The 15,859-nt window shown below is 39.7% G+C and overlaps 1 protein-coding gene across 3 annotated transcripts in view; it reads left to right on the plus strand.

Moving 5' to 3' along the window:
- The window catches only part of MKX (mohawk homeobox), a 119,655-nt gene extending 107,485 nt beyond the window's left edge, over positions 1–12,170 (plus strand). For 2 of the 3 annotated variants that reach the window (XM_040434343.1, XM_040434345.1), the window contains exons 6-7: positions 10,232–10,265; positions 11,426–12,170. In XM_040434343.1, coding sequence (XP_040290277.1) covers positions 10,232–10,265; positions 11,426–11,615 — 224 coding nt within the window. In that variant the 3' untranslated portion in view covers positions 11,616–12,170. The remainder of the gene's footprint in view (positions 1–10,231; positions 10,266–11,425) is intronic. The other variant, XM_040434346.1, reaches the window with a different exon arrangement.
- The last annotated feature ends 3,689 nt before the right edge of the window (positions 12,171–15,859 follow it).

A 15,859-nucleotide genomic window follows, 5' to 3' on the forward strand; every position in this document is an offset into this window, starting at 1 on the left:
ATACAACTTGCCTAATAATTCTGCACTCCCTGTATTATCCTGCACAGATGCTACACATGTCCATCAGTAAATACAGCCTGGTGCACATTCCAATGTTGCTGGGTCCTGCAAAAAGTCTGTGGGTATAGTATGCAACTGTATGGCTTGCACTTGCATACGTCTGGGTTCCATGTCAGGCATATTTGTAGGCACATACGCCAAACATACATTACAAATGCAATGAGAATGGAGTAATTGGTATTGAGCTTGAAGTACATTTTCTGCTGTTATGTGTTAGTTATGGTACACTGCCGCTCCTGCAAACAGCTCATGTGTTGCCAGTATTCGGACCCTCACGGAGACAGCATTAAAATCGAAAAGTGTTTGACCGAATCAACTTCCTAATGATGATCCGAAGCCTGATTCGCTCAACACTAGTCATCAGTATCTGATCGGAGGGGGCCCGACACCTGGGACCCCCAGTGATAAGCTGTTTGAGATGGCACCAGCGCTCCTGTGAGCAGCACTGCCTTCTCTCTGCTTTTCCTACACCGTTGATGACACATTCATCAATCATGTGACCTAGGAGCAGCTCAGCCCCATTCAAGTGAATGGGGCTGAGCTGCAATACCAATGTATGGCACTGTGCTTGGTAAGCTGCGAGAAGGGAGCGGCGCTCACAGGAGCGCCAGTGCCTTCTCAAAACAGCTGATCGGCGGGGTTCCCAGGTGTTGGTCCAGAGGATAGGTCATCAGTAAAAAAATTGTGGAAAACCCTTTTAGGCCTGTGGTAAAATATGTAATAAACATATTTATGCAGCTGATATATTCACCAGTGCGGGCAATAAAAAAAAAAATGTAAGCAATATGGCATATGTGTGGTGGCACATGCTCTTAATTGTAACAGTTTTTTTATAACACTTTTTTTCCTCTGTGACTTCTTTTGTCAGTTGAGGTTTAGTTGGTTTTTGGACAGCAGTGTGTCATCGCCAGTACATCTGCTTGGAGCTGGAACTGAAGTGCTGAAAAAAAGTCTTGCACATTTGGGAATCTGTTGTAGTTATCTATTTAGGACAATGATTTAAAAATATGAACTCCTTTTAAATAGTTGACTGCATTATTCAAGGGCTGCCACACGTTCAGGTTTTTTGTGCAATCTTTTAAGCCAAAACCAGGAGTGGATTGAAAAAAGTGGAGGTCGTGTATGCCCATACTTACTCTACTGTTATAATCCAGACCTGATTTTGGCTTCAAAAACTGCATCAAAAAGCCTGAACGTGTGGCAGCAACCTTAAAATGATTAATAATTCGTATCTAATTCATCAGAATTATTCTGTCGTATACTTGTCATATAATATGTCCGGAGGGTTTATTAGATTTTTTTTAATTTTTTTTATTGCATCTTGTGCTTTTTCCAAATGTTACCAAATTGATTTGTTTTATTACATCTTGTGCTTTTTCCAAATTTTACCAAATTTACAGATAGTGGCAGATCTTTAAAAAAAAAGAGAAAAAGGTTTCAGATCAAGAACAATGTTTTCTAAATATGCTCTTTTCAATAAATAAATAAATACATAATTGCTCTCTGATTTTCCATTTCTAACAAGCTCGTTAGCAGCTTGCGTTAAATCAGTTCATTTGTTCACAGATGATTGCCTCTCATAATGAAAGGCAGATTTTGTCAAGTTTCGTCTACGTAAACACAACTCATCGCAGGCAGGTTGGGCTGAAGAACTTCTTTTTTCAACCTGCGCCAACACCCGCCGACCTTGGAATCGTTTTCTCCAGCGTCTGCTTCTAATGAGAGAGAAAGTTGCTGACAAACTTGTTTAGTTACTTGAATGATGCAGCAAGTGTGTTAGAGACATATTTTACTCATTTACTGTTCCCTGAGATTTTATTTTTCTCTTTTATTGCAATACGGCAACAATAGAAACTCGGAGGTAGAAACAATAAGATCCTGGAACAGATGGACGACACTATATGTATTGCTGGTTCCTGCTGTGCGACATAAGCTCCTAACGAGCTGCGTACAGAAATCCTGCTTTATGCTGCATCTGTTACCATTAAACACATCTGTATTTTACTCAGTATTTAGAGATGTTGCCAGTTGAGGTGGCAGGAAAAAAAGAGAAAATAAAATCAAACAGCAGTAATATTAAATAATATTAACGCCAAATGTCCGAACCTCTCAAAGCAAATTCTTACCCTTAAATGCCATTTGTTTTTTCACTCTAAATGGATTCAACATTTTTTTGCAGATTAATATCTAATTATATTTTATACTGAACATAAGCTTCATTTTTCTGAGCTTCAAATCCCCTTCATAGATATCCTGACAGCTCATAAACACAAATTTAAGCCATATTGTTATCAGTTTGATAGAACTTTTTTACAAAAAAAAAAAAAAGCTGGCTGGCTGTTCATATAGAAAAATTTGTTTCTTGCGGGATTTTGTTATACAGTACTTGCCAGCAAGCTGTATGAAACAACTGAGACAGTTACCACTCCCTCACTCTCTATGCTAAACTTTCCCTGATAAATCTCTAAAATCTACACAATTACATCTCCATATTCTCTCCCTATAGTGTCCCTAGTAACTTGTGTCTACAATTGTGTTTTGGCAGACACTGCCACAACACATCCTATGACAAGCCTAGCTGGGAGCAAAATGGCGTTTCTTCCTTCTGAGCAGAAGGACCTGTCTGCCTACTTCTTCATGAGTGGCTGATCAGGCCGTCTGTCAGCCTCTCAACCAGTCAGGGTAAGACCCCCCCCTTCTTCCCAGTGTCATGTGATCCTTCATCTTCTTCCTCCCGCCTTTTCCCACGCCAACCAATTTTTACAGTAAAATGGTGCTGGAGACCGTTTTTTCGCGATTTGTCCAAAGCGAATCAAAAAACTTTGCTTTTTTTGGTAGAAACTTTTTTGTCAAATTTGTAATAAATCTGATTAGTTTAGAATTGATTCGTTCATTTCTTCTCTTAAGTACCCATGCACACAACTATATCTGCCTTCACAGATCTGCAAAACACGGATACTGGCCATGCGAATCCCCAAGTTTCCCGTTCCGCACGTCCCACGCTATGTTAAAAATGGACAATTCTTGTCCACAAAATGGAGGAAAATTGGACGTGTTCTACTTTTTTTGGGGGACAGCAGAACAGACATACGATGCGGACAGCACACAGTGTGCTGTCCAAATTTTTTGCGTCCCCATTGAATTTAATGGGTCTGCATCGATATGGTTGTGCGCACGAGGCTTAATTCCTAATATTACTGTAACATGTCAGTGGCGTTTCTTTTTCTATAGAAAATGTTTAGGAGGAAGCTGTCTAAGTCTATTAATTCAAATATCACACTGCTGCCATGATTTATTTCATTGTGCCAGTTATGCGGTCACCCGTGTACATTATACGGTATCTGGTAATGGGCATAAATTGTTTCAGAAAGCCACCACTTTGTGACTTGGTCACCTTTTGATTGGTTGTTATGATTTGCTGTTATGCCACATGCTTCTTATTAGGTTGTATTGTGCCGTAGTGTGTATTGTGGTCTATGAAGTCTCTTTAACCATAGGGATATAAGTGGGCTTTATTTGATACATTTTTTTACTGAATTGGAGATGATTTAATAAACACAGTGCATACACGGACATTTGAAGAAACAATGGGTCTCTGTAGATTACTGGAATGTAGTACATTGAAAATGTACAGCCGTATCAATGTCACATATCTCAGGGCCTTCTTCTTCTAAATGGTAAGCAACTAATATAATGCCATCTATTATTTTTCCAGTTTAGATTAAACTTGTCAGATGTCCTTTTTTCACCCACGGCCCAGTCTATACCCCAGATTTAAACACCAGAGTGAGGGAACAGGACAGATATGATCAGGGCAGGTCCTCCTCCAACTCTTTCTTGGGTCTGTGATCCTAAATGCAAATAGTAGACCCCCAGAACACCAGGAATATTGTATTTAACCACTACACCACCAATTATAATAGTTCCCTAAATCCCCTAGAATAAAGGGGGAGATTTATCAAAACTGGTGCAAAGCAAAACTGGCTTAGTTTTCCATAGCAACCAATCATATCCCACCTTTAATTTTTTAGAGCTCCTTTGAAAAAAAAAAAAAAAAAATACTTAAAGGGGTTGTCTCACTTCAGCTAATTAAATTTATCATGTAGAGGAAGTTAATACAAGGCACTTAATAATGTATTGTGATTTTCCATATTGCTTCCTTTGCTGGCCTGATTCATTTTTCCATCACATTATACACTGCTCGTTTCCATGTTTACAACCACCCTGCAATCCAGCATACTATAGGAAAAACTGCAGGACTATGTGCACTCCTATGATCCCGGCCATTAGAGAGGCCAGCACTTTTTTCTATAACATGTAAACACGACCACCGCTGCTGGATTGCAGGGTGGTCATAACCATGGAAACGAGCAGTGTATAATGTGATGGAAAAATGGATCAAGCCAGTAAAGGAGGCAATATGGACAATCACAATACATTAGTAAGTGCCTTGTATTAACTTTCTCTACATGATAAATGCCATTTGCTAAAATGAGACAACCCCTTTAACTTCTAGACTAGCAGAAATATACTAAAAAAATTCACTGGACTACACATTTTATTAATTACTAACCCACTAGACCACCAGGAATATTATTTATCTAACCAATAGGAAGACTACAGACACCACCAAGAACAGACTAAATTACCAGTTTTTGGTGGCACACAGAGGGACTATAAACCACAGGGATGGACAGAAATCTTTTGATAATGTGATACGAACACTAATTTACAAGGTCGACAGGGACAAGATTCTTAAAGTGTACCTAAACCTTTCCATATACTTTATTAAAACGTATTTTAAATGCCATAAATGCCATAAAATAAATTTTTCTAATATTCTTTATTATTATTTTGTAACATTTTCTTCTTTAGCAGAGTGAGCACAGACAGGGAAACCATGTCTTATGTGAGCTCCAGCCCTGCACTAGCTCCACTCGTAGAAAGCGAGCACAGAGCAGGAGCTCACACAAAACGTGGCTCCTCTGCCTGTGCCCACTCTGCTAAAGCCTGCCATAGCCCATCCATGCCAGGCTTTAGGAGGGCAGTGCTGGTACAGGCAGGAGAAACGATGCACCAGCCTGTACAGTGCTCAGCACGGCCACAGGGGAGTCCGTACTCCCATACACAGCGCTGTATGGGAGTACAGATTCTAAAGTAGGCATCTGAACTTCAGGTGCCTATTTCGCTGAGGAAATGTTAAAAAAGTAAATAAAATATATTAGAAAAAATAATTTTATGGTATTTACAATAGGTTTTAATAAAGTATATTGAAAGGTTTAGGTACACAATTAAACTATTTTATAATCAGCAACATATACTACATTTTTGGCCAAGCTTTCCTTCTCAATTTATGGTATATGCTATATGGTTATTGTTTAACCCAACCTCCAGGTACTGCTGTAGAAAGTTTCCTGTTTCTCTCGTGAGAACTTACAATTTCTAAGACAAAAGGTGTTAGCGCTTTAGGACATAAATAAAAAATATAAAAAATCCATATGTGGAAAACACATTATTTAGCTTTCATGTGTCTGTAGAAAAATATCACAGAAAAAATATCACCAAGTAGAAAGCCTATACATGGCAGGGCCTGGCACGTGGCACACTTCTCTGCGACTGGATCATAAAAGTTTATGGGACTTTCTGTGCATAGCACAAAGCGTGGGGGATTCTGAAAGTTTATTCAAGTAATATTATGTCCAGGCCTCATAAAGAACTTACTGACCTCTGGAAAGCAAAAGCCAGCATGCAGACTGTGATAATGTTAAGCTTACTGCCTTATTTTATTTCCCCATTACATTCCTTTTGATCAAAAACAGACTTACGCGTGGTTTTCATGAATCAATTACAATTTCAGTTTGTTTTATAAGAGGCATGCTGCGAAAATATGACTGTTTTTTTAACGCACAAAAATGAAATATTCATGTTCCATTAAACAAAATGTGGGCTTTCCTTTCGGGTAACAAATATTTGAAAGGACATGTACTGGCTAAGTCACAGTAAAGAGTAAACATATGTGCAAAACTCAAACCTGAAAAGCGTCAAAGTGGCCTGTTTACAATGCAGAGACTGATGGAAAATATTATTATTCAGCCTTGAACTTCTTGAGGTGTCCTCCAACAAGGACCCATAGTGTGCATTTTTTGTACATGAAACCAGTAGTGGATGCCTTAAAGGGGTTGTCCGGGTTCAGAGCTGAAGCGAATGGGGATGAGCTACAATACCAACCACAGCCACTGTACAATGTAGGGCACTGTGCATGGAAAGTTGCGGGAAGCTGGTTGCGCTCACCAGAGCTCTAATGAGCGCCGCAGCTCCCTGAAACAGCTGGGGTACCAGGTCTCGGAGTCCTGCCAATGTGATAATAATGACCTGTCTTGAGGACAGGTCATCGTAATCAATTTACCGTATTTTTCACTTTATAAGACGCACCCGATGATAAGACGCACCCCAGGTTTAAGAGGAGGAAAATAAGAAAAAAATATTTTTCATCAGACCTCATTTCAAATCCTCAGATCAGCCCCCCATAAATATCAGTACATCAGATCAGGCCCCCATATCAGGACATCACATCAGCCCTTCATGTCAGACCCCCATCAGACCTCAGATCAGCCCACCTTGTCAGACCCCCATCAGACCTCAGATCAGCCCACCTTGTCAGACACTCTTCAGACCTCAGATCAGCCCACCTTGTCAGACACTCTTCAGACCTCAGATCAGCCCACCTTGTCAGACCCCTTCAGACCTCAGATCAGCCCACCTTGTCAGACCCTCTTTAGAGCTCAGATCAGCCCGCCTTGTCAGACCCCCATCAGACTTCAAATCAGAATAAAATTAAAAACTCTTCTTACCTATCCTGCGCCGCGGCTCCTGTCCATCTCCGGCAGAAGTCACGCTCCCTCTCTTCCCGGCCTGCGCTGTTCTGTCACTTGACTGTGTGCAGCGTCAGGTCAAAGTACGCGCACTACGTCCTGACGCAGGAATAAAGACCAGGAGGGTGAGTATTACAAGTGCTTGCGGCACTTCGCTCCCCGCTTCCAGCACCTAATGGATTCTAGTTAGCGCTTCCATATGGAAGCGCTCACTAGTATTTATTTTATAAGATGCACGGCCATTTTCCCCCACTTTGGGGGGGGGGGGGAAGAGTGCATCTTATAAAGCGGAAAAATACTGTAAATAAGCCACTTAAGGGTCTCATGTTGATCTGAGGTTGTCTGAACTGAAGTTATTATATTAACTAGATTTGTCATCTTTTATTGGATGGTCCGATTGTGAAAGTTTTGCCTGCAATGAGTAAAAATATGAGTAAAAATATGTGATGCAATGAGAGGCTCTTTGTACAATGATCCAAACTAAACAGAAATTATATATGTGCAGTAACCGTCTGTATTTGGCCTGGATTTCAGTAAATACTAGATACTGTTACAGTGACGCATAGACTGGTCATTCTGTGGTCTTGTAATTGTAAATGTTATATCAAGAGTCATAGCCTCACAATATACATTCTGGATATTACTACAGTATTATAGTTGTTGTTGCAGGAGACTTACTCATGATGGCTTATTTAACAAATGTGAAGCAAAAGTACCACTAACTATAACTGCGGCTTTATCTCCTGCCAAAAGATTAAAATCAATGGTGGTAGCGGTGGTCACAGTTATAACTGGAGGCACAATGAAGGACACTGGGGAGGATACATATTATGAGTATGATGCCACCTTCCTGACCAGATGGGAACTTATTAGACACAGGATGGGGAGGCAATTAAAGTCCTTTTCAGACAAAAGGCCAAACTGTGCTGCTTTCCAAGTAACACAGAGGTGTTAATGGACTTAATGCATGCCACAGACAAGATGTCTCGATTCCATCTAATGTTTGGAAATAGGGTCGTAGGTATCCATAGATCAGGAGATACACTTCAAAAGCAGCCTTGCCATATTTCACGTTTTGTAATAAATAACTTATTTTCTTATGTTTGGGGAACTTGAGCACTTCCTTGGTCTCAAAATGCCAGAAGTTTTGGCCTTAGGAAACCTACCAAATTATATATTAGTTGAAATGATTAATATGTCATATTCGTGCTTGGTATTCCTTTGTCTGTAAAAATATCCTGTAAAACTTGCCGGTCACATGGTCCTTCTTGGGGATACTAACAAGAAGATTTGTCTCAAATTAGAATTACTGTATGCCATACAACTTTCCACTTTTTGCATGTAATTAGCCAGCCTCCTGTCACATGAGCAAGAGGAGATTGAAGAAGGGCCGGCTAAGACCTTTTAAAATTTTTATATTGTAAACCACACATGGTCAGATCCTGGGGATACAACTAGCTTGTAGGTTTGGTCAACTTTCAGCTGTCCTCCCAGCAAGGATCGCTCACCATTCTGCGATTCATTATTTTATCCCTTTTATTTCAGTACTGTTTGCTTATCTTATGTCCTTCTTTGTTATCTTTTTATAACCTGTTAGCATTGTACCTTTTTGTATGTTAAATCTTAAATTTAATAAGTTGTTCCTTGTTGCGCTAATCGTACCCACACCCTCTAAGTACTGCTTTGTCGTGTTACCTTTGAAGATCAGTGTCCTAGAGGTTTGGCTGTTGTATGCTCGAATGCAGTGTGTTCCTGTGAACTGGGTGCCCCATCAGCCGTACAGACGGGTGATGACAACATTGTATGTGGATATGTTTGGGGATTGCTTAATTCTGTGGTAGCCTAAGGTGAGTGTGAAAGTGAGGATGGAAGTGAAGTACCTGTTCCACCTCCCTAAGGTCACAGGTGCAGTAAATGCTAGAATGCCCCTTGTGGCCTTTTGTGTTGCGAGTGTGCCAATTGTGCCAATACATATTATCAGAACTGTACCCACTGGTACAGGAAGGAGGTCCAACTATAAAATCTTACTTTGGAATTGCAGAAAATATCTTTATACAATCAAAGTGGCTCCAGAGCAGAAATCACTCTAACTTGTTCACATGAGAAGTTGAATATTTTGTACATAAATTCTATTACAAATCCTGTATTGATTCTTGTTATGTACATTATATTGAAGTTTAAAGACTATGAACACCTTTGGAGGCATTTTTTTATTTTTTATTAATGCATTCTACTCATTTTGGGCTACAAACCATTTTTTCAGTTTATCTTTGTTAAAAATGTTTATCCCTTCTCTCTGTACAGATGTCAGTCTGTGTCTATTTGCAGACGAGCAGCTTTCTGTTTACAGTGAGTCCCTTCAGATAGAAGTCCTGATCGCTCATATAAAACTCCTTTTTCTGAATTCCTTACAGCTCATAAGCAGTATTCTTTTCGGTTTGATATGAATGTAGCTATAATGAGCTGTCAGGAGATCAGGTCAAGTCAGGAGTGTCATATAAGAGGACTCAGTGTAAACAGTCTGCATATACAGATGTAGCAGGGTTAACACACAAACTCTTAACTCAAATTTCTTAACTCATCGTGTTATCTTGAAACAAAAGCCATTAAAAAGCAATTGAAGGTGTTTGCTTAAAGCATTTAGTTTAGATAACATGTCTCATAAAGCATGTGTGTTAACTCTACTACATCTGTAGACTGAAATGTAACCCCTGTACCACAAACACTGCTTAAAATTTTTAATAAACTACACTTACCTACAAATAATGCACCAACTATAAATACATTACAAATATATAAGTTTTATTAAATCCACAATTAAAACAATTCATAAATAAAAGGGGGACGCAGCATCCAAGAGACAAACAGACTGCAGGAGGTACAAGAATATTGATATTTACATTATATTAAATGATTTAAAGTAATTCCATATTTTCAAAAATATATGGTAAAATAGCACATCCTGCACACCACCGCTTACAATATCTAAGGCCGTGAACAAGGTCTAGGTTGGACCGAAATGTTGGCCAGTGACTCAATATTATTTCTACTGGATGGATTATAAAAAATGATAACAAAATAAAGTAAGAAGTTCGCGCAACAGAACTCAGAGTGCCGTGGTTTATTCTGAACTATATGAATAATGGAAGTGCTCATTAGTATTCGCCCCATAAGACGCAGGGCTATTTTCCCCCCACTTTTGGGGGGGGGGGGAAATGCGTCCTATGGGGTGAAAATACAGTATTATAGTATATCCGTATTTACTGAAATAACTAATATTCAACATTGTTTCATTTTAGACACCTTGGAGTCTGGACCAAATAAATGTCAAAGGTGAGTCCGCAGCTTTACATCTGTATGGTACATAAAGAAAAACTGGGAATTTTCCTTTTTCTGGTCTTTAAGGGGTTGTTTAAGTTGAAAAAAAAAATGTTTTTTTTTAAAAGGCAGGGAAGTTATTAAAATAGTTAAAATTATACTCACCATTCCAAACCACCTCCACTGCAGCCATGAGATCATGGTTTTGACACCAGATCACCTGTGGTATATAGGCACATCAGCAGTGCAGTCGTAAAGACAAAGTCTGTCAGGGAGGATCGAAGCAGCTGTGCTACAACAGATCAGGTTCGGAACAGTGAGTGTGTGTATATATATATATATATATATATATATATACATACTGTATATACCATATATATACCTTTTACAGATTGTTTTTAAACTCAAGACAACCTTTAACTTTTGCTCAATCTTTATATATTTTTTTTATTTCTTAAAGGGGCCAATCAGCAGTTTTGACCATGTTAATCTGCTGACAGGATTAGGTAGAAGCATTCGGTGAGAGCAGAACAAACGTATGTTTTATGGAACTTTTATCATCAGGAGTAGTGAGAATAGGATCTTTTATTCTGCCGGATTCTGCTCCTTAAGTGGATGCGGAGCTTCACTGTGAAGTGCTGTCTGCATTGAGCTGTCTCACACTCCCTTCCCTCTGCTTTGAGTGAAAACTATAGCATACAATCAGGAGACTAATACAGCTGTCATTGTCACTGTCAGAGCAGAGAGGAAGGGGCTGTGATCAGCTCAATGTAGACACCTCTTTACAGTGAAGCTCCATTAAACCTAAAGAGCAGAATCTGGCAGAATAAAAGTTCATATTTTCACTACTCCTGATAATAAAAGCTTCAAAATAGGTACAGAATGTTTGTACAGCTATCCCCAGCCCCTGCTTAGTGCTGTCAACAGTTTAGCATGGTCAAAACTGCTGACAGATCCCCTTTAAGAGCTATGTGCCTAAATTTGACATGGTACTCAGATTAAGACTGGTATATGAAATTCCACCCTAAGTCCAAGCTTTTTTTGTGTGGAATAATTTGTTAATTTTCTAGAGTACCACCAGTGATTGGGAGCATAATGAAGTAGTGATCTTGTTGGTTGCCTGATCATTTTAACTAGATGTGCTGATGCAATTGTGTTTCTTTCACTTAATCTAGTGCAGTTAATAAAAAAGTGGCCAGTAAGGATGAGACGTACTGGAGGGAGATCAATGCAGCAATGGCCTTAACAAACCTGGCACAAGGGAAAGACAAACTGCAGGGGACCACTAGCTGCATCATTCAGAAATCATCACATATATCAGAAGTTAAGACTGTCAAAGTGCCACTAATTCAGCAATATCAATGAAAGGAACTCCTCTGCCAACCACCGATGGAGCACTCGGGACTGGTGATCACAACTACAAGCATGTTTCTGCCTTAGAACATTTCATAGACTTTTTAAAACCAGTCCTACCAAACTTGGACTTCCATGTATACGATCCTTCTACCCACTGGGTTCTACAGGACATGTAAATTTTTATGTCTTTATGGTTTTTTTTAACCAAAATAATAACTTATTTTATGCTATGGAGCATAAATACTCAGCTTATAAGTAAAACTGTCTGCCTTGCTTCTACCATATGTGCCTTGCCTTTCAGTAATAAGCTAGAACGTGGGCATGATATTAAATATTTATGCCTTAAATTATGAATGCCGTAATTTTTTTTTTCTTTTTTAGCATTTAGTCTTAGACTTCTTGTATTCAGGTAACCTGAACTGAAAAGGATTATGTTGCCAAACACAGAAATGATGCATTCATTACGACAGACGATTGGCAATTAATGATATGCCTTGTTGTTATTTTCTACTGTCAGATAATGTAAATTACCAGTGTTAAGATTTGAGATATGAGATAGGACTATCAGCAAATTTGAAGTCTTTTTTTTTATAATTGAATCAAAAAGTTTCGCAATAAAAAGAAAAGTTTATAAAACTGTCTGAATTTTATACATTTTACTGGTGTTAAGTCAACACTCTCCGCTCTGTGTTTTTTGGTTTTTGTAGGGTAGTGTTGTCTTTCAGTCAGTAACGAATGCTCATACAGTGGGGAAAATAAGTATTTGATACACTGGAGATTTTGCAAGTTTTCATACCTACAAAGAATGGAAAGGTCTGTAATTTTTATCATAGGTACACTTCAACTGTGAGAGACAGAATCTAAAAAAACAATCCAGAAAATCACATTGTATGATTTTTAAATAATTAATTTGCATTTTATTGCATGAAATAAGTATTTGATACAATAGAAAAACAAAACTTAACATTTGGTAAAGAAACCTTTGTTAGCAATTACAGAGGTCAGACGTTTCCTGTGGTTCTTGACCAAGTTTGCACACACTGCAGCAGGGATTTTGGCCCATTCCTCCATACAGATCTTTTCCAGATCTTTCAGGTTTCGGGGCTGTCGCTGGGCTACATTGAGTTTCAGCTCCCTGCAAAGATATTCGATTGGCTTCAGGTCTGGAGACTGGCTAGGCCACTCCAGGACCTTGAAATGCTTCTTATGGAGCCACTCCTTAGTTGCCCTAGCTGTGTGTTTCGGGTCATTGTCATGCTGGAAGACCCATCTTCAATGCTGTTACTGAGGGAAGGCGGTTGTTGAAAATCACTGAAAAATGGTGCACTACAATGGTAAATGTAATTGACAATATATGGCTAAACCCTCACGCTGATATTAAAATGAGACTGTCGCCAATATATTCTTATATCAAGAACATACCGGAGCCCGCGCACCCCATCAAGGTATCTCAAAGTGGCACGGGACCTAACGCTAACCTACCTCTGCTGTATGGACAATTTTATGATAGGTGCATAAAGTCCGACACACAGCTTGCAGCTCCCAGTTACCTCCAGCGTGAAATCACACATACAATGAGAGGAGGGAGGAGGCTGTGAGTCCCACCTATAATTGGCTCATGTAATGCAGGCTGCCCAGTTGCACTTGAATTTTACTTGTAGATCAAAATCAAGGCATATTCAAACTTGAGGTTGCCCCACCTCCAGGCATACATATACAGACAAAATCACAGAATAAAGTGGTTTAAAAGGCAAAAGATGCTCAAAATCCCAAATGCTGTTGCGCATTTCTACCTGGGGGAGCAAATCCTGCCCATGTGATTCGTTGCTAACAGCAATCCCCAGCAAAAAATGCACACAATGGAGGATGCCCGCAACGGACCACATGTAAGGCAAATGTGCGGATAGGACTATAAGAAATAGAAAATCACAAAAAAATGGTGCACTACAATGGTAAATGCAATTGACAATATATGGCTAAACCCTTACGCTGATATTAAAATGAGACTTTCGCCAATATATTCTTATATCAAGAACATACCGGAGCCCGTGCACCCCGTCAAAGTATCTCAAAGTTGCACGGGACCTAACGCTAACATACCTATGCTGTATGGACAATTTATGATAGGTGCATAAAGTCCGACACACATGGCCCCATCCTCCTTTAAGTAAGGTGCATTCGTCCTGTCCCCTTTGCAGAAAAGCATCCCCAAAGTATGGTTTAGGGTTGGGACGGTGTTATTTGGGTTGTACTCATCCTTCTTCTTCCTCCAAACATGACGAGGGGAGTTGATACCTAAAAGTTCTATTTTGGTCTCATCTGACCACATGAATTTCTCCCATGCCTCCTCTGGATCATCCAGGTGGTGTTGGCGTGAACAGGGGGACCTTGCTTGCCCTGTAGGATTTTAATCCATGACGGTGTAGTGTGTTACTAATGGTAATCTTTGAGACTGTGGTCCCAGCTCTCTTCAAGCCATTGACCAGGTCTTCCCGTGTAGTTCTGGGCTGATTCCTGACCTTTCTCAGAATCATCCTTACCCCACGAGGCGAGATCTTGCATGGAGCCCCCAGACCGAGGAAGATTGACAGTCATCTTGTGTTTCTTCCATTTTCTAATAATTGCACCAACAGTTGTTGCCTTCTCACCAAGCTACTTGCCTATTGTCCTGTAGCCCGTCCCAGCCTTGTGCAGGTCTACAATTGTGCCCCTGGTGTCCTTAGACAGCTCTTTGGTCTTGGCCATGGTGGAAAGGTTGGAGTGTGATTGATTAAGTGTGTGGACAGGTGTCTTTTATACAGGTAACGAGTTGAAACAGGTGCAATAATACAGGTAATGACTGCAGAGTAGGAGGGCTTCTTAAAAGAAACTATCAGGTCTGTGAGAGCCAGAATTCTTGCTGATTAAGAAGTGATCAAATACTTATTTCATGCATTAAAATGCAAATTAATTATTTAAAAATCATACAATGTGACTTTCTGGATTTTTTTTTTTTCAGATTCTGTCTTTCACAGTTGAAGTGTACCTACGATAAAAATTAGAGACCTCTCCATTCTTTATAGGTGGGAAAACTTGCTAAATCGCCAATGTATCAAATACTTATTTTCCCCACTGTATATTATATATTTTTTAGATACCGGTAATTCTCCATTTTTAAGAGGAATTATATAAAATAATGCACCAAAACTATTTTAGCATTGCATAGCAAAATAAAGGTGGGCCAACTCAACAATTTTCCACCCCTGTAATCCTTCCAGTCCCCTATTTCTTAGCCATTCATACACATTTCATTTAGCCTTGGTCCCCCAGGATCTTTACATTTCTCAATGCATGTTTTGGTTAAGGCTATTTTCACAGTCCATCTGAGGTGTCTGTCTGAGATTTCCATTGGAAATTCTGAGCGCCATCCACCAACCATAGATGCCCATGTTTAAAAAAAGTTTCGTTTTTTTTCAAATTGGATGCTTTTTAATGGAATAGAACTTCTATTGTGCTATTCTTTGCAATAGAAAATGGAATCCGTAGAAGATACTGCTGAATGGAAGCCAAAAGAACACTCTTTTGGTATAATGGGAGCTTATGGATCAGTTTAACATATGTGCTAGGAGTTTTCCTGGCACATGCGGTAAATGTACACTGCAGATGCAGTGTGAAAACACCCTTAGCAAAGATATTCTTAAAGGGAACCTGTCGTCAACTTTATGCTACCCATAGTAAAGGCAGCATAAAGTAGAGACAGGTGAGTTGATTTCAGCGGTCTGTCATTTAAAAGTTAAAAGTAAGTGGTTGCCGAGAACCAACATCACAAACATTGCAGACTGGGCCTGGAAAAGAGTCCCGGCCACCTGAGAAGAGTCCTGGTTATTCATATCTTCCCGCTCTCCCACCCACCTGCTGATGATTGACAGGCTTCTACCTAGTTTTCTTTCTTTATCTCTAGGAGAAAACTGCCAATCATCAACAGATGGGTGGGGAGTGCAGGAGATTATGAATAACCAGGACTCTTCTCAGGTAGATTTGACTCTTTTCCAGGCCTGGGCTGCAATGATTATGATGCTGGTTCTCAGCAACCACTTACTATTAGCTGATGTGTGACACACCGCTGACATCAGCATTTCTGTCACTACTTTATGCTGCCCTCAGTGAAGTCAGCATAAAGTTGATGACAGGTTCCCTTTAAATGGGTTGTCCTCTCCTTTACTATTGATGGTCTATCCTCAGGATACACCATCAGTATCTGATTGGCGGGGTCC

The sequence above is a fragment of the Bufo bufo genome, chromosome 5 (genome assembly GCF_905171765.1).
Source record: "Bufo bufo chromosome 5, aBufBuf1.1, whole genome shotgun sequence".
Taxonomy (NCBI): Eukaryota; Metazoa; Chordata; class Amphibia; order Anura; family Bufonidae; genus Bufo; species Bufo bufo.